At 44.6% G+C, this 23358-nt stretch overlaps 1 protein-coding gene across 2 annotated transcripts in view; it reads left to right on the top strand.

Annotated features, from left to right (window-relative positions):
• The window catches only part of dlgap2a (discs, large (Drosophila) homolog-associated protein 2a), a 147759-nt gene that overhangs the window by 531 nt on the left and 123870 nt on the right, over positions 1 to 23358 (top strand). For both annotated transcript variants that reach the window (XM_076027481.1, XM_076027480.1), the window contains exons 2-3: positions 9159 to 9213; positions 9826 to 9873. In XM_076027481.1, coding sequence (XP_075883596.1) covers positions 9159 to 9213; positions 9826 to 9873 — 103 coding nt within the window. The remainder of the gene's footprint in view (positions 1 to 9158; positions 9214 to 9825; positions 9874 to 23358) is intronic.

The following is a 23358-nucleotide window of genomic DNA, read 5'->3' as shown; positions in this document are numbered from 1 at the left end:
TAATCAATTTAATCAGTCTCACAATTGCAACCCAACAGGCATTGAAATGCCATTTTAAAACAGAGAATGGGCATGAACTAAGATTAGGAGGGACATTCAAAATAAATAAAATGCAATGTAATATATTTGAGCGGCTAAATAGGTTAAGATGGTGTGATTTTGCGTCACTGTATTACTCACACGGCCCTTGTGTTCTCACCTGCAGATGCCATTCTGCACTCCCAATTTCCTTTTCCACCAAGAGTGATGAGTGCATCAGGCAGACAATCTCAGCTCAAGGCTAACTTCTCAAATGGCTGTTTTGTCATATATATATATATATATTTTTTTATTTCCACCTCCCTCCTCACTCCATTTGTTGTGCACGACTTCAGAATGTTGAATCTAACCTGCACAGTTTCTGTGGCTTAACCATATAGAAGGCGTGAGATGAGTTCACCCAGGACACGACACAGACCCGTGTAAGTGCACAAGACAATATTGTGCAGAAAAGTAAGGCTTGTTGCTCAAATACCTAAAGTGATGGGCGATGAAGCCCCATTGTTTTGTTTTGAGGGACGCTTGCTGGATTAGTTTGAAATGCTTGCTTGTTGCCGGTCGCTTGCGCACCAGCAAATCCGCTTGCTTAAGATTTAGCGCCGTCGCAAGCATTAAACGTCTGAGCTCTCACAGATATGTGTGATTGAGCAGAAGCAAAAAAAAAAAGAGAGAGTGGATGTTGTGTGGTATGTCTGCGACAATGCTGCTGCTGCTACTGCTTCTGAGTATGTGGCAAATCCTCAGCACTGTACACACACACACACACGCATACGCAATCTGAGTGACAACACGGAGGCTGCCAGTACACGCTGCATGTCAGACATCATAATCACTGCGTCGCTAAAAATAGGGAAGCGAACTCATTGCAATGCTTTAGAAGCTCTGCAGAGTTGTTACTGTTCACCTCTTGCAGCAAGGAGTTCTACCGAGATCATCAGCTAATACTGTCGCCGTTTTCCAAGCTGAACAGTAACAATAAATTGATAACGCTGAATCTTATTCTGAACGCACTAATGGCTCACCAGTTCTCTCCTTCTCTTCAGTGGTCATTCCTATGGGGGAAAAAAAAATGTCATCATGTGTGGGCAGGAACAGATGGTGCAACAAGTATTTCCTTTTTCATCCTACTAGAAAACAGTCTTGTGTGCTTGCACGTTGTCGGCTGCTCGTCACACGAGCTTCCAGGCTTTTGCACGAAACAGTGGAAGCAGGTGTTGGGTGGACGGCTTCCGAGTTGGGAAACGGCACGGCATCATGATTGAATTGTCATCAATGAAATGGATGAAAATAAATTGTTGACCACTGGTAACATGAATCGCGCAATTCACTCTCCAAGATCTTGTAGTTTTTTTTTTTTTTTTAAATTGCCACATTTAGCCCTCTGTTTACAGTCTTCAACAAAAAAAAGGCCATGAGACATCTGGCTGGATTTGTTGGCACTAACCTAGTAATTGTATGCGGACCCTTTGTGACATCACAAGTAGTTTCTATTCTTCAGCAAACATTAAGAAGCAGAAAATCAGGAAGTAAATGGGGGAGTGTTTTCTTTTCCCGAGTGTTCCAGGGAGCAGAGATGCAATGTAATGCAATGTAATGCATTTGGGAAGTGAATTTTTAATCAATAATCGAAGTTTCCCTTCCCTTCCCTGCCAAAAACAAAAGGCCAATCAATGAAGTGAGATACGGAAGTCATGACTCACCAAGTGAGGCAATTTTCCCCTTTCAAATAAGAGGCTAATTAAAAGCCACCGCCTGTATAAAGAGCAATACACACACAAGCGGAACCTAATTAGAAAATGGATGCCTTGCCCAGTTAGAAGCACTCAAAGGTAGCTACTCTCAGGAAAATTTCCGCCGGTTGTCAAATCGCTCTCCAGCACACATGGACGCTCACACACACACACACACACACACACTCCAGTCAACAAACACGCACTGCGTCGTCAAAGGGGAGCTCGTGTGGACTTTTCCTACTTGGCAGTGACACGAGAACGCTTTCATAATCTGTTTGAAGATGCACAGAAAATTTGAAAGGCTACATTTAAGCGCTTGGCGATGTCATTTCTGGTCTTCTGGGGGAGATGTTGAAACATTCAGCAGGCACTTTTCCTCTTCAGCCAACCTCCCAGGCAGAGTTTTTTTTTTTTGTGCTTTCTGCCCCGTCTTCCAGATTATTCTGTCTCAACCTCAGGAATCCTTTTTATGAACTTCACATTAATGATCATCGATGGTATTACCCAAAAATGGCAAATCTAGCACCTTGTTTACTATGCGGCAGGGAAATCATTTTGGATCTGTGTCCTTTTTTGTGACATCACAATGGGCTGACTTCCACTGCAGCATGTTTTAGTGCACACTCATTTAAACATGGTGCAAACAAAAGCCTTTTCTCTTTTGGAAAACACTGCCAAAATTATCTTTCCATATTTAAATGTTCTCTCACGAAGCCTTTTTATTTTATTTTATTGAAGTCATCAAAGGTTTTGACTTGGTACAATCGATTCAAACTGAATGGGGACGCTTGTGAATGTAACGCATGGGGGCAAACAAGGGTGCACGCTGCCTGCAAGTCAGTATGCCAATGCCCTTCCTACTTCATCACCTTTGTGTTGCAGCGAGCACAGAGAACTCTCCCAGATGTTCTGTCACGATATCGCTGCCAAAGAGCTGAGTTTGCTGTGAACTGCTCCAAAGGTCTGAGAGCACGTTTGAATTCCTGCGTCGCTCCGGCCTTTTCAGGACAGTCATAAATGCATTCTGTTTGATCTTACCTGGATGCCTCCTGGGTGGACTTTTTCATCCCAACAAGCAGCTGGCCTTTAAAAGTTGGCCTGTCACACATATTGAACATGTGTTTTGACAGCTGTTGTTTTTTTTTCCCCCCCAAGGATCTTTGCCTGAGACCAAGGTAAATAGGTCAAATGCTTCCCACACTCCTGTACATCTAGGTAGTCAGTCGTAGCTCACTCTTATTTAGGTTGCACCTTAGATTGGAGCATCAGTCACATATATCTGAATGGTCATAAATGTATGAATTCAAGTAGCTGCAGCTATTGATAATTTTTATAGCTCTCTGTTTTTATGCTGTACTTGTATTTTCTTTGATTCAACTCGAGTAAATGATTATTTGACTATTCAAAAAATATATTAAAAAAAAATATATATCTGAAAATGACACCAACCACCACAAAATGTATAAAACTGATATGTATGTATGTAAAATATGTATGTATGTGTACAGTTCACGTGCATCGTGTACAGTATTAACACAACCTTGAAACTGTGTACATATATACTCACTGGCCGCTTTATAAGGTGCCCACTGCTAGCAAGGTGTACTTGTGGTGTGTGAGTACCCTCTGTCCTTCTGTGCTGAGGTCATTCTGAATTCCTGGAAAACTGAAGAAAAGTGATGTTAACTTTATATTTACAAAGGTTATTTTGCGGCTAAGTCCAAGCGTAGGACACCAGGGTGGAAGAGTTTTTGACTGGAAGGTCTCGCTGAGAGTTGACTGAGCTCCCGAGAATGATCAGCTCTGTAATCGTCCTAATGTGGAAAAGCGGATTTGCATAAATCATAACCGTAATGACAGCACACCTGAGTGAGTTTCACCCCTGCGGATTGCACTATTTGGCCCTAATCTTTCCCCCCTGCAACGTCACACACCGGCGCTTGTGCTATTATGATATATCTTTAAGTAAACGATTTGGGAAAAGCTTCGACCTTCACTGCAACGCTGCTGCCTTGCACTCTTCGATGGGTCATTTTTTTTCCTCTTCTCCTCTTGCAAGAGCATCTGGATGGAATCCCAACTGCACCCTTTGCCTTTCATCTTCATGCCGACTCATGTCTCTGGTGATGTTCCAACTCAGACAAGTGAAGTTTTCTGCCTCCTTGTTGCAATGAATGCCTGGTTTACATAGTTTTGCGAGATGGGAAGTGCTGAAATAGGCCTTGTCAAAAATCACCTACATTCTGATGAGGATCACACCCATCTGCTAGAGTAACACATTGTGATATAGTCCATATTATAGACCAGTCACCGACATGGTGCCTGCGGGCAGCTGGTAGCCGCCAAGGACCACATGAGTAGCCCGCAGGTCTGTACTAAAAATAGCACATCTTCTTCTTTAAATAACATAATAGTTCAGTGCAAGAGGCATAATAATTGTGTTGTTGATTGTTCACCTCTGGTACCACCCACACATCCAAATATGGTATCATCCGGTTTCAAACCGAATGGGAAACTCAAGATGCCGCTGACCATAGCACCAGTCTCCAGGTTTTAAAACGGGTTTTCCCGCTACCCACTGGGTGACATCATCACCCACCGCATAAACAGTCAGGGAGTTAAACGACACACAGCAGGATCTGCTTGAAGTGAAAGGGCAACACCTGCGTGACGTGCCATTGCAATCAGCATGTGTCCACGCCGTAGCTCTCTAAGATACACCCAGGGATGAGTGGTGCCGAGTGCCAGTCTTATCCTCGGCTCAATCTGGACACCATTCACTAGCTTGCCTGGGAAAGACGAGAGCGCACAGAGAGCTTGAGGCAGAGAGAGAGAGAGAGAGCGAGAGAGAGAGAGAGAGAGAGGCGAGATTGAAACACTCTGGCTTCTCATCCGTTCTTGGAGATCTCCATTAGTTCTCCAGGAGTCTCACTCAGTTCGCTCGCTGCGGGCACCGAGATATGGCGTTAGACGCTGCCACTTGTGATAATCGCCCACGCCCGGCGACAGTAGCGCGTAGAGACACAGTCAGGCAGTGAGTCAGTTTTGTTTGTGTCTGTGTACTACAGCGGCGCACACAGATTTGCCTTGTCGACATTCATGCCGGCCCGCCGGAACGATGATAGTTCCCATTGACTGCTCACCTCCACACTGTTAAAGTCTCCCATGGTGTGCAGAGCCAGGGAATAAAATTTGGTTCATTGGAGTTTGACTTCTTTGGACGCTTGAGGATGACAAAAGAACCACGAGTTTTTGTTGGTTCTAAGAAGCTGCACACAAAAAATGATCTCAAAAGGCAAAAAAAAAACCTAAATGTTGCTTTGGACCACAAGAGGCGACATGACATTGACAGCAGGAAGTGATGTCACACAACCGATCTTGTGCATGTTCTTCTGTTGCTCCTCGTTGACTGACCGGGCTGCCTGCATGGCTATGTCAAGTCACATGCATGCTGCTTCTGGTCAACTCTTTCTTTTTATTTATATCAAAATTGATATATGTTGATTGATAGCTTTAGCTAACACAGTACCCAGCTGTGGGGGAACTGGGTTGGTAGGTTACAGCCTGTTGAGGGATAGAGAACTCCCTGTCACCCCAAATGTGGGTTGATTTTGTGCATTTTTAAAAACTTAACCATGAAGAACTGAAGAGACTTTGTCATTGATTGGTTGTGGCGTACTCATTATATTTCATGTTTCATTTGCAATCTTCAACACGGTTTGAGAATTTAAAGCCCATTGCTCTTTGAGTGAAGAGACGTGAATTTTTTATGCAGTATTGTTCTGCACATCTGTGGCATGAAGTGGTTTTAATGCAACATTGATCTAATATCGTTTTCATCAGACTGTTTTCTGAAGTAATAAATCATTAAACCAAATTGGATATTGTGACAAGCACATTCAGTCGGTGGATTTAAGTACTCAGCCCTGTGGTATCAAAGTGAAAAGTCTTAGCTTTTTTTTTTTTTTTTTTTTTTTTGACTTATTACAAAAATGAAACTTATGGCAATAAATAAGTAGGGAAATTATGTCAGATGGTGTCTTTTGGACTAATACGGTACAATCTACACAGTGAAATGTCATAATAGATTATGATGCCAAACTCATGCCAATCAACTTGAATTCGCTCCAGCTTCTGACAATTTCCCCGTCTTTCTCTGCTAGGAAACTCATATCTGGCTCTATCAGCAAAGAAAGTGAGCGAGTTATAAATCTAGCAGACGCAAAACGGATTAAAGAAAAGTCTGTCTATCCTGTGCTGAGCTGCTTAAACTTGGAAAAAAAAAGTTACCCATTTGGCTTAGTTTGCTGCAAGACAAAATTCTTTCAAACATTATTAGCGTCACTGCTAAATCTGTATCTTAAATATAAGCTCTTCACGCAGTCAGAGACTGCATTACTGTTGGAACCAGCTGAGGAATTTTGTTCATAACTTTGGAACAAGTCTGATTGCAATTACATTGCATAGTCTTTTTTAAACTGCAAATATTAATACACGTTAGACTGTTTCATATTGTGCAGTTGTCCCATTTTTTTTGCATTTAGAGGATTGAGCGTTGTTTCTGTTTGCTTCACATGTGGCAGCATAAATCCTCCCTTGTTTTTAGAACCAACATGAACTCAAATAGACAAACAAATAGCTTCTTAACACATTTGATGATGTGAAATTGGACACCTTGCCTCCCGGCCCCAATCCCTTTAAAGCGTGAATAAGAGGCAAGTGACGGATCCGTGTGCCTGAGACACTGAGTGCCTCAGACAGTCAATTCTCCACACTCCTCCAGTTAGAATCCTCTGCCAGCACCCTGTCGTCAGTTAGAACCAGCTGTTTGGATCAAATTCTATTCAAAATTAGACCAACTCAGGCAAAATGGGCATTGCAGTCTTTTTTGCTGATTTCTATATATGTGTCTATCTGTCTAATGAATTTTTCTAGTGGTTTAGACCAACAAGGTTTTTTTTCACCAGTTTAAAAATGATGAGCTGTCAACGCGGAGAGGAGCCCTAAAATCATGGCTTTACAATCTTTCTGCAACCAACTTTGGCGGTTCCTGCTGGCCAAAATGAGGAATGCAGGTTTTTGGTACTTCCACTTTGGCCTCCTTTTTGAAATATGTTTACGGTCAGTGAACTTAAGTTATATGGACGACGAGCACTGAACCGTGTTTGATAGATGTCACTTGTAAAATCTGTGTAAAAAAAAATCCTTTCAGCCGAATTTACTTTTCCACTTTGTCTATTAAAATCTTACTAGTTTCAAGTAACCGGGTCTATATATTATGAAAGGATGTCCTCAGGAGAAAATGAGACAGGATGTCAAGACAAGACTGCAGGAATTTATGGGCTCCTCCTGAACGACGATTGCTAGCAGGCTGCTATGTTGTTGAATGTCTCTCAGGGATAAGACAATTCAGCTATTTATGTTTCTATGCCTGATCTTATTCCCATCTGTCTCCACTCTGGGATGGGAATAAACGCTCACTCACCAGCCACTTTATTAAGTACCTTGTAAGTACCGGATACCTGATAATGAAGTGGTCGCTGAGTGTTCATGTACAGTCGAGGTTGCGGGTGTTGTTTGTTCAGATTCTGCAGATCCTGGTTATATCCAGTGGTCATTTGAGTTGCTGTTTCCTTTCTGTGGTCTCCAGTCAATCTGCCAATCTGACCCTTAACATAAACAAGGAAGTTTCCTCTGCGTAACTGTGGCTGTGTTGTGGTGTGGTGAAAATCCAATTCGATCACTAGTTTGTGAAACGTAGTCCAGCCCGTCTTGCACCGACGACCATGTTCACCAAGTCACTGGAATCCCCATTCTGATGCTGGTTTTGAACTTCAGCAGGTTGTCTTTATCACATCTGCAATATGATAAATGCATAGAGTTGCCACCGTGCGATTGACCGTGAGCTACTACTGCTAATGAACAAGTGAACATTTTAACTACTTAAGAGGCCTGATGCTGTCTTTAGATATAAAAAGTGGACTATGGACGAGTAAATGGTGCATACAAAACAAAAGAGAAGGTTAAAATGAATTTAAAAAGATAAACACGTTGACAAAGTGGCGCTTCGAGAAGCCTCAGCTTGTACAGCATGATAAATCTTTCGTACAATAGGCCTGTTCCCGCCTCAAGGACGGTGTGGCGGTCGTGAGGAACACCTCCGCATCTCTTACTCATTTCAGCCCCCTTCAGCATCACCAATCTGCATCTTTTTTTTCTCTTCAGGTTTTTCTTTTTTTTTTAATTCATAAAAGGATAGTTTTTAATTTGCTTCATTTAAAAAATAAAAAATAAAAAAAAGCCAAGCAGCGGGGAAAAAAAAGAGAAATGAATGGCCAAGATCCAGCCTTGGATTGATAAAATTTTTACAGCTCTCTTTGTAGACGAGGTTGTCAGCATGCATCATTCATGAGGATGACTTACTTTGGCTTGTTGGCGATGCAGTAATTGGCTGTTGCGTTTGCAACGGAGACCTCCAGGCTCAGCTTTGCTGCTTATTGGGCACAGAGAGCTCCAAAAATTGGTCCGTTGAAGTGATCCTGTTGAGTCAAATTTCCACATTTTAGATCAACTTCGGTCTTTGTACTTTTATCTGTGTCACGCAGTCATGCAGTCCTGATGATCCATAATGACCCTAAATTGCTTCCAGATTGTTCACATTTCCATTCTGAAATCTCACTCATTATTTATTATTATTATTATTATTACATTGGATTTCAGTAAACAGCTTCCTTTATGTTTAAAAATGTGCAGCAAGATGGACGTTAAAGTCTCCAACTACTCGAAAAAAGCTGTTTGCGATCAGTACAACAATAACCGCGACGAAGGAAATTAGCAGCGCTGCGCTGCACTGAAGGCTTTCGCAGCTCAAGATTATTGATTTCAAAAATGTGTATTTACAGCATACTTTTGGAAGAACTTCCTCTAATTTGTAATAAACATCTTTAATTTGTAATAATCTGATCGCTTGGAGCAGTTTTAGTCTCTTGAAATTACGAATTAGAAAATTAGAGCTGATGTGATAAAGTTTTATGGAATCAGGTTGAATTAACTCTGAGGTATTTAATTCACATCAAGCTGTTTCTGCTGTCATCAAGCTGTAATCCTCATAGCCAGTGCTAGCTGACCTGTAGGAATTTCCACTTGATAAATTCTCAAATCCTCTCCATTTTTATGCTGGTTTTGTTTCACTTCTGCTTTTTCTGTTCTGGTACACATGTAGCCCTGTTCTAGGACGGAACTACACTTTGTGTAGCCTTTTTTTATTTGCATCCAATGCCTGTACAGAAGCACCCTGAATAATGGTGCCGCGTTTCCACTTCATTTGTATGTTTCAGCTAAACCTGTGTCCCCCTGTTTCTTCCCTCTCTTGCTGTGTCTGTGAAGGTGCTGCCGGGCATATTGAAGAAGCACTGCTGCATCTTACCAGACAGGAACACAGGTAAAGGCCAAACTGATGTCCCCTCTCTTCTAAACACACCAATCACACACACACACACACGCACACACACACACACACACACACGCACGCATCCAGACAGTACTGCGTTGCCGGAGGAGACAGTCAGTGCGTGACCAGTGGGCGGCTCAGTGGGAGGGTCACATTTGTCTTCTTCTCTCTGTTTTCCTTCTACGCCCCGAACATCTGTTAGCTCGGAACGTAGCTACTGGCTCCTTGTGCACTCCTTACTAATGAGCTTCACAACACAACGACCTCGATCTTGCAACTAACTGATTTTCTCCTCTAAAGCGCTACACAGGGTATAATTTAGGTCTCTGATTACTACTGTTGTTTGTGGGGTCAAACATTTTCAAGCCAAATCAATTAATTGGTTAATTGTAATTTTGGTTATTTATTTTACTATTTTTATTTAGATTACATGAATGTGGCAATGAGCTGAACATTGATAACTGTTGGGTTTGAGTTTTAGTGCCAGATACAAGTTGTTTTTATGTATATGTCTATGTATATTTTGTGTATAATTTAGGGATGGGCTTTACGGATGTTTTATGTGCTGATGACTCTCTTTTTTTTTTTTTTACATCGTTGCAGGTGTGAAGAGACTACTGATGAAGCTGAAGAGCAGGGAGATATATTCAGGTACCGCAACGACTTTGTTTCGCCTGCCTAATGCCCAGATCAGACTATAATAAGGACCTTTTACAATATGGTCTTTCTATTAATAAAGACTATAATACATTTGGGCCATGTCTTGACCATGAACTGGTCACACTGCGAGCATGACCTCGGCCAATCAGCTGTGCGAGTGTCTGTATAGTCTGATCCTGGCATGAGCTCTTAATGAGACCGCATGCACGCCGTGCTGCCACGCCCTGCTTCCATCCCACTGGCGGCACCTCACGTATATGCCACTCCGAGTCACACGCTCTCGGCTTCACGCCGCGACTCATCGCTACTTTGCTTGACTGCAAGGAGCCCCCTTCTTTTGCTGTTAATGTTACCTTACAAAAGTCGCGAGTGCAGTGAATCCGTTGAAGCCTTTAGTTACTTGGACCAAAGTCAGAGTACAGCGCTTCCAGCTGCAACACATGCTCGAATGGAGGAACAAGGGCGGAGCGACCTTGATGTGCGAGAGAGGCTCGAAAACTTGTTACGACTCTCAGGTTGCCACGGCTTGGAAACTTAAAGTTGGAGCTCATAACCGTGAGGCATCTCGCGGCGTGAAATTAATGTTTGATGGGGCATTTACTGCAGGTGAGGTCTCCTTTACTTAAGCGGGAAAATAACCTAGCGGAAGGCGCCGGGGCAACAGCTTTGCATGCAATTTCAACCTGAAAGCCAGACGCCGAGAAAAGCAAAAAAAAAAAAAAAAACACGCTACACTTCACGTGCCCTTAAATCTAAATGCTGCAAAAATGCTTCTGGGTAGTCGTCGTTCATATGGAACCGGGCTCATTTTTCTGCCCCGCGTGTTTAATCAATGTCCACAAAGTGTGTGAAAAGAATTGCCAATGTCAGCTTAGCTTTCGTGAAATGCCCCCAGCCCACCCCCTCCGACTTGCTGTGTGTTTAGTTAAGGTGGCTGGCAATCAGTCACCGCATGAATATGGAGGACCCCTGGGTGCACCTCTCCACTGGTTTTAAGAACAAGGTGTTCTGGCACAGTGGACGCTTAAATGACCTTATGAATATGGATGTGCGAAGCTCTGAAACTTTGGCCTCAGATACTTTTGCTGCGGAACAGACGTCTGACCGTGCGTTCCACATCGCGTCCTTCCTTTAGCAGCCTGTACCTCAGTGCTGTACACTGCTGTGATCTCTACAGTATGACAAGACCTTGATAACCCCTCCAAAAGAAATGCAGACTCATTTTGTACAGAGCCCAACATCAGAAGCGGTGGCGGCTAATGCTAGCTGGCACATTTATGATTAGGTACTATTTGTCTCTACACTTGAAAACACCCTTGTTCGAGATACCAAGACTCAAATTTTTTTTGGACACAAAACCAAATACACGTCACATAATGAAAAAAAAATCAAATGTTTTTCACTTGCAAACTACTTTTTGGGGTCGAAAGGCTTCTTCTGGAGAGGCGAATCGTCTTCAAGATCACAAGAACAAGTCCAGCAGCTGCCCTAACTACTGGTTGCTTTTGGAAATCTCTTCTAATCCACTTGGCAACTTGAAGACACTTCGACACGGTACACAAACGTGCCTTTGCTGGGGCAGAACGTGTATCCATGGGCGATCGCACTCAGCCGTGCGCCGGTGTTCAGCACAGACGCACAGTGAGGGAACTTAGGCTTCCACGAGCGAGTCAGGCTTTCATGTTGGCTGTGGATCAGCGACGGTGTGACTGCTGCTGCTCGCAGATATCGCTTCATTTATCGTAGCCACGTTGCGCTCCTCCTCCCCTCTGACGCCTTTCTTTTGTTAAATCCTGATGGATGGCAACTGTCGGGAAGACACATGATGCTTGAGGAGCAGGCGGCGGCGCGCAAGGGAGCGACGACTGCTCATCATTCAGTGGCGACAACAAAAGGATTTTTTTCTGAGTAACAACCCCAGGACAAAAAAAGTATAGGGTGGAACAGCTGTCAGAACCTCGGTGACCTCAGCGCGCGCGCGCGCGCGCGTGTGTGTGTGTGTGTGTGTGTGTGTGTGTGTGTGTGCGCGCGCGCGCTACGTTGGCATCCCATCCCCATGGCAACAGCAGGTTCAGTGGATGAGGGGCAAAAAAAAATAATTTGGGTCTATTTTTTTCCATGTCTCTGCTCTGCTGATTAGAGGAGGATTTACCTGACGACAGGCTCGAGTTAGGAATTAATCGCTGTGTCAATAGGAAGGAAATAAAGAGTCTTCCAAAAGTGATAAAGGAAGATTAGCGGCGGCTTTAACAGTAATGGAAAAATATTAAAGTCAATTGTCTCCCAGAGTGTGTGAGCGCCGCTGCGAACCTTCCTCTCCGCGGCACTCCGTCGAGCCACGGGCGCCCTCTGCTGGCCAGCGTCGCCAGCGCTCGCCATGCAGTCCAGTCCGCGCAGTTGCTCGGGAGCTCTTCGACGTCCTCTTCCCCTCTCCTTGCAGATGAGACATCTCGAGCGGCGGAGTTGAAAGGGACTGCGGCTTATCGTAATAACGCACGCTGCCTGCTATCAGTCACTTTCCCCGGCCCTGATGTCGTCCACCGGAGGATTTCTTTTGTACTGATAGGCACTTTGCATTTCTATGCCTCAAATTCACTGACTTTTTCTATTTATAGACGCTCATTAACGTGTCGCTTTTCTCCTCGGGGGGGGGGGGGGGGGGGGGCAATTTCTCACGTCAGCACTGATTATTAGTATTTTTTCTTTAGTTCTTTATTTCTTGCCTTTTTCTGGTGAAACTAGTAGTTTTGAGCCAAAAATCTGTTTTTGTATGACGCCGTACATAATAATATTCACTGCATGAGTATCTTATTACTTATAGCGCAGTTGCGTGAAAGCGCAGGGGGGCTGTAAAGAGACGTGCTGACCGCTGCTTTCTCGCAGGCCATTGTCCTTCCTGCCTTCTTGCGTCCGAACGCTGTCTTTTTTTTTTTTCTTTTGCATTCACGGCGTCGTAGCCTCATTGATTTCTCTCTCCTCCCCTCTGCCCCCCCACCCCCCAAAGCCTCACAGGCTTCTCTTACATGCGCACACACTCACCCATGCGGCAACAAACGCACACAAGCACATCGCCCCCTTTTTTCTTCTGCTGTTTTGCGATTCCCCTTCGGTGCGGCAAAGTCTGTCCCGACAATGTTGTGTGCGCACAACCGTAATGTGTGCAAATCGTTTTTGTGTGGGAAATACAGTGGTCACACTTTGCTCATTTGCTATTTAGAGTATGACTAAGGGATACACAAAAATACACACAATGGCACATACAAATACATGTGCTGAAGATCCTTTTTGAGTATCAAAAAGTTGTGATCGCCTACTACTGTAGCACAAGCACCATCCAGCCCATCCCACTGTACTGTTCCACCTGCTTTTTCTACAACATTTCAGTCAAACACCGCTCCAATCGCTCACATCCATTACCAATGAGGCCAGCAAGATAATCGGTCCCCACACACCCAGCCTTACAGACATAAGCACAAGGGCCAATGCACGCATTGCATCCTCAATAGAACAGGACATCAACCACCACCTCATCCCACTACCCTCCAGACACAGATACAGGACCAACCGCTGCAGGAGGGCCCACCTAGCCAGGAGTCTAATCACCTCAGCCGTAGCGGCTCTGAACAACCGAGCCCGGAGAGGAAGGAGACAAACTGCACTACGCCTATGTCTTGGTCAATGTGTCCTGTCCTGTCTAAAGTGTGTATTGCAAGTGTGATGGTGTTTGTCATGTATGTTGGTCAAACTGTGAGGTGCGCTGCGGAAAAGAATTTCACAATAAAATCGAATCATCTCTGCGTCATTGGAAAGGCGCACGACTCCAGCCAAGTGAGGCAGCCAGGACACTTTTGGTACTTTAAGCCTGGATAAATGCTAGACCTAAAAAAAAAAAAAAAAACCCAGCTAAACTAAACTTCCAGATCAATTCCCCGTGCCTTTCCCTCAAGGAAACCGCAGAGAGGATTTGCTTGGTATCTAATACATCCCGTTTGTTCCACCAAACTCACACCCATCAAAATTATCTTTTCTTCACAGGGAGGAGGGTTAATTAGTTGAGCTACCGGGACTCTCGCAATGTGTTTTTGTGTCGGCTTGGAACCGTGAGGTTTGTCTGAGGACACGTTGCCATGGAAACAAGTTAGGCCAGGAGGAGTTGGGAGTTAGTTAGAAAGCAAGAGCGATTCGAAAAGATGAAAATGATCGCAAACATACGGGAGGCCAGAGGTTGGGTGGGGGAGGTGGGTGGCGCTTCCTTCTAAAGACCATCATTACGTTTTGATGTCGTGGAACCGAATCCTCGGGGCTTCCGCTCACCAAACGCCGTTTCCTCGCCGCCCTCCTCGTCTTTTCACCCCGCCGAGCCCCGAATTCAGAGTCGCTGCACGTCCATCTTCAGCTCGTCCTCGCCGGGACTCCGCATCCTGCTGTGAATCTGACTGACACCCGAGTCAACAGCTGCTCTATTAATTTTGCTAATTAATGAGCTAGCCGTCACTCCCCGCTTCCGCCCCCCTCCCGTGTCCGTCCGGCCCTCTCTGTGAACGCACAAACACACTCAGGAACGCTTGCAAACAAGCACACAAGGAGTGCAGTCCGTCAAGGTGTCCTCCAGCGCGTGACAAAGTGAGAGGAGCTCGGAGAGCCCTTCTCTGTCTGCCGCCTTTTTATAGACTCACAAATGGTCTCCGTACCCCGCTGGAAGGGAGAGGGCTGTATTTTGAAAAGTTACGACGCCTATTAACGTGTACGTGGTTCATAAGCGTAAAAAGATCAAATATGTTTTCAAGACGACGGGAGGAACCAGGGCCTGAGCTCCGTTGTTATACAAATGACTTGCTCCAGACCGACTCGGCCTTTAATGAATTGCCCCGGGAACAGTGAATCACCAGCTTATCCACCAAACTCATTTAACGGCAAAAACAACAACGTGTACTGGGCGAAATTGACCAAACAGGATCACGCGTTTTAACGACGTTCACCTTGCAGGAGGTCAGTCACTGCCTTTACGTGCGCGGTGTAACCAGATGACTGTCATTCTCATTGTGCACCGGATCGGAGGAGTGTCCTTGCTCCGAGTTTGTATGCTGAGGAAGAATCAGATTATTGATGATTGCATGCCCACCTACACTGGCTGAGGTGGCGCTGTACTCTTATTTAAAGCAGCTCTAGGTAACTTTTCGACCACAAAATGATGAATCCATACTCAAGCGGTCGATAAAAAGATTAGTAGGTTCAACAGTGCCGCCTCGGCAGCGAGAGGAGGGGTTGTGCCGGCTGTAACTGCACTGCGTGACTTTCAAGCGCGACCCGACACGCCGGACGAACCACTTTACGGCAACGTCACACGTTTATTTAGAGGCGGTCTTACATACTACTGTTACAAATACATAAGATTGTAAAATGACGGAATGGAACCCAATAAGTAACCTCGACGAAAGACGAAGTAATAAAAGTGTTGAACGTTTGCTGCGACGTTACCTAGAGCTGCTTGAAAGTGGTGGGTATTCTCACACTTCTGCTCCGTCGACCTTTTATGAGACATTTTACACATGTCCTCTTCTCGTCTTTCTACTTTCCATGGACTTTAGCCCCCGTTGTTGGAGCATAGACCACGTTTCTTTGTTGGTCCAAAAGTCTGTAGTGTTTTTTCTTGAAAATGCCATTGTGATTGGCTGGACAGCACCACTCTTCCAGATCAAACCCTGGCAGCAGATCCTGAAAGTGCTCAGAGTGCATCGGACATCTCTGCATGCAATGGCAAGAGGAATTAGAGTATGATTGAATCATTTTGGACTCCAATCATCATAAATAAGAGCGAGGCAATTCTGATTATTTGGAGTTCTTATAAACGCACTGACTATCTATTGCTAATGCTATTGGCAAACTCACCCCGTGCTCTCCCAGGATGCTCTTTGTTAATGACGACTCTTTGCTGAACCTGTCTTGCAAAGAAAAATATGTATTAAAACCGTTCATCAAATGAGAGATATGTGCTTACACAGCAAGGATAACAATCGTTCCTTTTGTTCTCAAAGCCCATTAAGAAGTGCTACAGGAGAAACGCGGGTCTTTGCCCGAAAGAGATAACAATGGGCCAGGAAAAAAAAATGACAAAAGCGTGATGGGGAGTGAACTTGGTGAGAAAGCAGGTGGTACATGTCGGGGAAATCATAAAAGGATTAATGACACCAGTGAATATGCCAGTTCAACTAATTATGTATGAGGAGGGGGTTTGGGGGCACGACAGAAGTTCAAAGGAAAGTATAAATGCGTCAAGGTACTTCGAGAGATGGAGGGAAAGAGAAACAGATATTATGAGCAGACCTTTGTGAAGGCAGTGATTCCTATAGCGCTGAGGAGAAGCTGCCAATCAGATCAGATCATGGCTAGAAACCCTCAGTAGTGTGACTAAAAGGGTCACAAATAAGATAGCAATGTTATTGGGTTCAGGACCATTAAGAGCTCTTCACTGGAGAGGGAAACGTGGGACAGAATGATGAGAAAATGACGGAGCGCCTACTGCGTTGCATTTAAGGAACACAGGAGTGTGTGTGTGGCTTCTTCTCCCGACTCCTGAGGTTGATAATGAGTTCTCCTCGCTATCTCCCCTCCTCAGCCTCCTCCTCCTCCTCCTCTTCACCGCTAGTACAGTCCTCTCGACCCTGCCAGCACTCCTCTCCTCTGCACTCCCCAGATGCAGCCGCTGGACTGTAAATGGAGTGAGTACTAGTTCTGTAAGATAGCCGCCTCCTGCTTCTCTTGGACAACCCCCCCCTCCACCTTGCACAGAAATCTTGTCGCAGCAGCAGCAACGGCAAATTGACTGGACACAGCGATGTGATGGTTTGGAAGATATCTGGCGGCGCTTTTTGATCTCTGAAATGGGGACGCAGTGGTCAGTGAGCAGCTGAACTCAATATCAGTGATACGGTGTGGGCCAAAGGCAACAGAATACTGAATTTATTCAGCATGACAGGTGTTTGAAGAGGCGAGGCCGAAGCTATGAAGTGAAGGGTTGGACAAATTGCAGTTTAAGTGGATCAATCAGGTTTGTCACTGCGCCTTTAGCGAGGAGCCACGGCTTGAGCTAGTGAGCCTGATGTGCGTTAGCTGCATGTTGCACCGCTGTGGCTAGCTCCCATGTGCACTGGCCTCATGCTGAACACTTTCCAAAGTCATCAAAAAACATTCAAATTTTGATTAAATTGTTGCCACAGCAACACAACCACGCCAATTTCCTGAGCAACTCATGTTCCGAGCCGCAAAACCACAACAGCCAAACCCATCTCGTACTTCCCGCCTCTTTACCCACAAGTCAGGATGATTGATTTTGGAATTTCTTGACATTTGTTTGGCAGTTGGCAAGTTAGACGAGCAACACTTTACTGTAAAAAAAAAAAAAAAAACCCTCTCGATCCAGCCGCCCCTTCAGGATTCTGCTGTCGTGCGACAGCGCAGCCCAAACTCTGCGGCATGATTTCATATTAAATTCCCTCCGACTCCCTTGCACGTTTGCCTCATTTCCTCCTTTGATTTGAGCGCTGCCGTGTGGATGATTCTCTGCACTACCTGCCTGGGAATATGTGTTGTGAGCAGCGATCTTTCTGAGACTGCACTGTGCACCGTGTGACTCCTGGACAGCTGCTATCTGCAGACTGATCTGCCTCAGCCCGTCCCTGACATAATGAGCAAACTGCGAGTCGTCCTTGATTCAACGCTGAGTCACTCCATCAGGGGCCGCTCATTAATGGATGAATGACGACGGCAGGAAATGAAAGAAGTTGGACGCCGTCCCATTTTTTTTTTTTTTTTTTTTTTTCTTTTGTTGCTGTGCTGTCAAACCTTTACAATTCTCACTCGACTGTTGCACTTTCTTCCTTTTACACTGTCGGCTCAGCACGTACGGACAATAACTTTTCTCATCAGCAGAAAATGTCCTCCGTGTTCTTACAGGGCATCAATGGTTTGACACCGCAGCTTGTTTTTGTTCTCCATACTTGACAGGAATAGTATAGGATAAACTGATATTTTTCTGGACACCATCCAGAGAGATGCTTGGTTGGCTGACTGTCAGTGTTTATGCCGGAACATTGCTTTTAATTGCAAACAAAAATAGCCGGCTCAACTAAATGTAATGTGTCATCAGCATTCACAGCAGAACTGCAGGCTCTGTATTTCCCATGTCGGAGGTGAAGGATATGTAAATTCTTATCCTTGACAAAATGAGACGTTGCCCACTGCTCGAATTTTAATACTGGATGAAATGACAATTTATTTATTTTTTTTTTCGCCAGATGAGGGAGGACTTCAGCTGCTCCAACAGCCACAGTTGGACATTGTCCAAAGAGATTGATACTATAGTTAGCTTTCCTTTCAATGTTTCTTTTATTAGCAAGATTTATTTTTTAGTTGTCCATTAAAAGTCAAGCATCTTACATTTTTTTCACTCACTGGGCTATTGGTCGGTTATATGTAAAAGTGTATATGTCAGGAAAAGGGCTGTGGGTATGAAGTGACCAACACAAGTACAGAAGTAATGCAAGCACACTGTATTAGGTACCTGCTACTAACATGGCGTACCTAATAATAAAGTGGCCAGTGGGTAGAGATTGAAAAGGCCTCAGCTCCTTGCTAAACCTTTCCGAACCTTCAACATGGAAGGAGACCACAAGGTGGCAAGAAACCCTGGGAAAGGCACCATCAACAAATCTGTGCCCTTAGTGATGTCACAAAGTCTTGATTTATCAAGCTGTGTTTCAGCACACACTTTAATTAAAGCGGTAGAGGAAGTTCTTTCTCTGGAGAATTTTCTACCTCATGTTCTGCCCCCTCCCCACTGCAGCTATTCCACCAAAGGACACTCTTCCCATTCCTCCCTCTCTTATCATTGGCACATACTGGCTCTGATACCTGACAAGGACAATCTAACCAGGCTCCAACTGTGCGTCTGAACTCGCTGCGAGAAAATGGCCGCGTGTCCTCCTCTCTTGAACCCACAATTGCTTCTTGGTTGTACTCTCCGTGCGAATTTATCACGGTACGCCCATTGGTGGCGACACGAGAAGACTTTCGCTGTCTCTGTCGTACAAAAATAAGAAAATGAAAAAGCAATCTTTGGGACAAACATTTGTCTCACTGCTCAGCTTGTCAGATATTCCGAGTGAGGAAGGCACTGCGAGACTCGCGCTATCACTTTGAACCAGAGAAACTTTCCTCCACCTCTCTGCCTGTCATCCCGCATTGTTGTCCTTTCACTATTTACTTCAGGTCACATTTAGTTTTTGTTTTTTTTGTTTTTTTTTCTCCTCGTGCTATTTTCCGTGACAGATAACAGTGACCCTGTCTGGTAACAAAATCAGTTTGTTTTCCGAGGAAGTGACATTATCTGCGGAGGGACCGTAGCCAGCGGCTAGCGGCTGGTTGTGTGGGGAGGCTCTAATTCAATCGGCCGTGATCGCGAGCACAACAAACACAGGCAAAGTCAAATACCCTCGACCTGCTTTGTCATGAGCGACTCCCTGTTGTTTGAAAGAGAACAAAGAGGTGAGGAAAAATTCACACGATAAGACTATGCATCAAAGCGTGGTTTACCAAGCGCTATATATAGCCGGGGGTTACGTCTTGGTCTGCCCTCCCAGAAACATAAAATGGATGAATAATTTTGACATGAAACTGATTGGCGTTGAGAATGATTTGCCCAGCAAACTTACCTGAACCATCATCATCACCATCATCAGACAACTGACAAAGTTTTTGTGTGTTTAGTGATGTATAAATAAATTATTATTTCATTAGACACACAAGTTATTTGACAGCTATTAACATACGCAGGCAAGGAAATGGTAGAAACCAACACCCCGGCATTATGCCTTCAAGTAAAGCTCTGACATATCACTGTATGACCGACGACATCTTGATTTGGATTCAGACTTGGACTGTCTCACAGGTAGCGATGATAGTTCTCAATGGTGGTCATCACTCTGGCCTGTTGTAGCCAGAACCACTGTGCTGTCCTTCAGCGAGCCTTCCTGATCTGATCCATCACTTTGTTCTTTCCCAAGCACCTTCCTCAACAAGAAAGACAACTGCTTGCAGTGATGACGGTGAGTAGCTCCGGCAAACAGTGAGCAGGGGACGAAACGTTTGAGCCAAGCACACACTGCCAAGTCCATCTGTGTAGTTACACTAATGAGACTGATATTGATGGCCGATGGGCAAAATGGGTATTGATGGCCCGTTGTTGCCATAAATAGTAGTAGTCGTAAATGAAGATATTTGTATTGCATGGTGATACATACTGTATATATATCGATACGTCTGAAAAACCACCTCATGAAATCAATCATGAAAGCCTAAAAAAAACTTTTAAAAACATTTTTGAGAGATTTTCAAAGTTTAAGTGTTTCCATTACCAGTCTTAAAAAAAATGGAAGTTCAAAAATTCTACCTACATGCACGATTACACTTCATTCCAGGTTGTTTCTTCCTTTCAACGGTTATCGTTCGGTATTATCGATATTTGCGTGACGCACCAGTGTACATTTGAAAATTGTATTTAGTCAAAAACAATACTAGCTTGATAACTTGATAGTTTCTCCTTCTTCCTGTTGTCTGTCTCCTTGCTTGGGCCGTCACGACAGCGTGGACGATCATCTGCCGTGCCATGTGCAAATTTTCCTCTCCGTTTCTTTCCGTGCCCCCTGAATCTTTTTAACCATAAGGCTCTTGCAGGGTGCGTGCGTGATGACACCAGTCAAGTGGAGCCACTCGCACTTTAAACGTCCACTTGGCGCCGAGCAACGTTTGTCGAACGGGATTGAACTTGTTCTTACCCGGTGAGACCAGCAGATCGAGGCGTTTCCTTCACTGCTCATCCTTCAAATATGCAATCAGAAAAACAGCATGAAAACTTCCCTCATGTCCATGTTAATGCTTTCATCTCTAGCAAGTGTAGATGTAAAAATAATACAACAAAAAATGTTGATGTACATGTACAACTTCAAGAAAAAAAACAAAGAAACATGTACTTCACATGTTTTTTCATGTTTTCAAGTTAGTTTAGGTTTAAAAGGTTTTTATAAATAGTGCCGTAAGCCTTGACTGGCACTGTATTCCCTTTATCCCACCGGGGGCGCCGTCAGTCGACCTGCAGGCACTTCTTGAGGCTTCCACCTGGATGGTACGGAAAATGTTTTCCGTGCGCGCTTGACTCTCTGTAGCCCTGAGCAGTGATTTATCTCGATGGGCTGCGGAATGAGGTGGAGACTGGCCTCCTTCAATCTCCTGCCTGGATGAAGGTCTGACTCGGGCTGATATTGTAAGGTGCTTTGCGGCAAGACGACTCAGAATGACACTGCAGTGATGACCTTCAGCTATACAAATGAGGCAAAACAGAGAGTTCTGATTTAAGCCCCCACGCCCCCACCTTTGGATGTAAGTGAAGAACTTGCGCATAATTTGAGGAGAAGTAGAATTTGAGTGAACGGCTTACACCAGTTAATTCCCGAAGAATTTCAGATGGACAATAAGCATCATGTGTTGAATATGCAGGGATGCAGCAACTTAATCTATCAGTCATCCTCACAGGTGTCTAATCACTTTACATCAATGCCCTGAGGGTTGTGCAGCAGGGGGTCTCGCACAATTTACAGAACGGGACCCTCTGTGTGAAGTGTGTGCAGCTTGCAGTGTCTGCGGCGTTCAATGGGGAGACTTGATTGGCAGCCACAACGACTTCAAACTCTCCCTCACATGGGGCGCACATCAAAAACAAAACAACGAAGTCTGCAACGACTTTCACGCCTACTGTCCTGCTGGGCCACAGGAGGTCTCATTAAAAAAGTATTGGGAGGTGTTGTTTTGTTTTTTTTTTCTTTCTTCACTGCATCTGCTTTTGTAATGACTAACTATTTTTTATGACTGTCAGCTGGCCAATGAACAGTTTGCAGAACTGTTGTGTAAAAACATTTTTACACACTAGGTTGTGCTGCTATGCTTAATATCATCACGGTGTGCTGATCTTTCGCACCCTCGTGCGCAGCGGGGACTCTATTAGGTAAAATCAGTTACTTGTTAATGCTAATAGCTGATCAGCCAATCACATAGCAGCAGCTCAGTGCAATGGTGGTTTCCTAATCACTTGAGGAAGAAGCCTTTCTTTCTTCCAAAAAAATTGAAAGATAATTGTAAAATAACAACCAAATACAATTAAGAACATCCAATTAAGAAAGTAGATGTATTCTATAGCAGTTCAGAGAGGTGAAATGATCTATAGCACAAACAAAACACATCCAAAGTAATGAGAAGACACACCGATGGTGAGACGCCCGTATCCCTGGATCCTGCCCTTCATTAGACGGAGGACCTTTGCATTGTTTCCCTTGCAAATACCAGAAACATGAAACAGCTCTGTCACAAATTACACCTGCTCGGACATGGGAACAAATATTGTTGTTTTTTTTTCCCCAAGCCGAGCAACGTTACAAAGAGCACTTCTCCTAAAGCAATAAAGTCCAGACAGTCATGAAGACAGATGGAGGTTATCTGGCTCAGCCCCCCACCCTCCCCCCTACCTTCCTATCCACCCTGGGAAAAAAAAGGCCTTGCTGGGAGCACCACGGGGAGAATCTTCGCATGGGGCTCTCATTAGGATGGCAGTAATAGTGTTTCACCATCGCGCACCTGTCTCAGCAAAATACGACGCGGCTTTCAAAGTACGAGACACAGTCCATTAGTGTTTATCCGAAAGTTTTTTTTTAATCGTTTCCCCTGCTGTGCTGCATCATGGCTCATCATTGCGTAACGCTTGGCGGCTGTACACTCCGCCATATGTTCAAGACTATTGGCAGGCGAGGCCCGTTCGTCAGCCCGCTCGAGTGCTGCGGTGACAACTGGAGGAAGCATCTGCATGCGGGACGCGAGTCAGCTGCTCCCCTCCGAACAGCAGCAGGTAAATGTCTCATGCGTCACTGTGGAGAGGTGCCCTTGTGCGGGCACCGCGTCCAACCCGGGTGACTGATGGCTCTCCATTAGAGCCAGTGTGCACAGCGGAGGCGGCTGCATGTGGCTGCCTTGGTAATTACAATTTAAGGTCTGCGATGGATGCAGGCAAGCTCTGCCAATGTCGAAAGTAAACTTTGAAAGCGGTATTTGTGGAAGCAAAACAGGCATTAAAATGGATTTGTTGATGCTGCAGTCAGCATGAAGGAGACACAGTTTTAGCAGGTTGAGGCCTTGAACTTGGAAAGCCAGTCTAAAAGGTGCTTTCTATTAACTCCACTCTTTTATATGCAAGTCATTTCAGTCACACAAACAGAGGATTTGCTCTATGCAATTTTTAAAAACAAAAGTACAATTTAGTATAGTGTAGTATTTTCCAACTACTGACATTTTTGAACTGTTACTCAAGAGACAGTAGTCACAGGAACAATAGCAGCGCATCTACTGCCGATGCCTGCCACAATAACTTCCCAGTAT

The sequence above is a fragment of the Nelusetta ayraudi genome, unplaced genomic scaffold, assembly GCF_046127955.1.
Source record: "Nelusetta ayraudi isolate G7.1 ecotype Tasmania unplaced genomic scaffold, CSIRO-AGI_Nayr_v1 ptg000021l, whole genome shotgun sequence".
Classification (NCBI taxonomy): Eukaryota; Metazoa; Chordata; class Actinopteri; order Tetraodontiformes; family Monacanthidae; genus Nelusetta; species Nelusetta ayraudi.
This window is presented reverse-complemented; position numbering and strand designations above follow the sequence as displayed.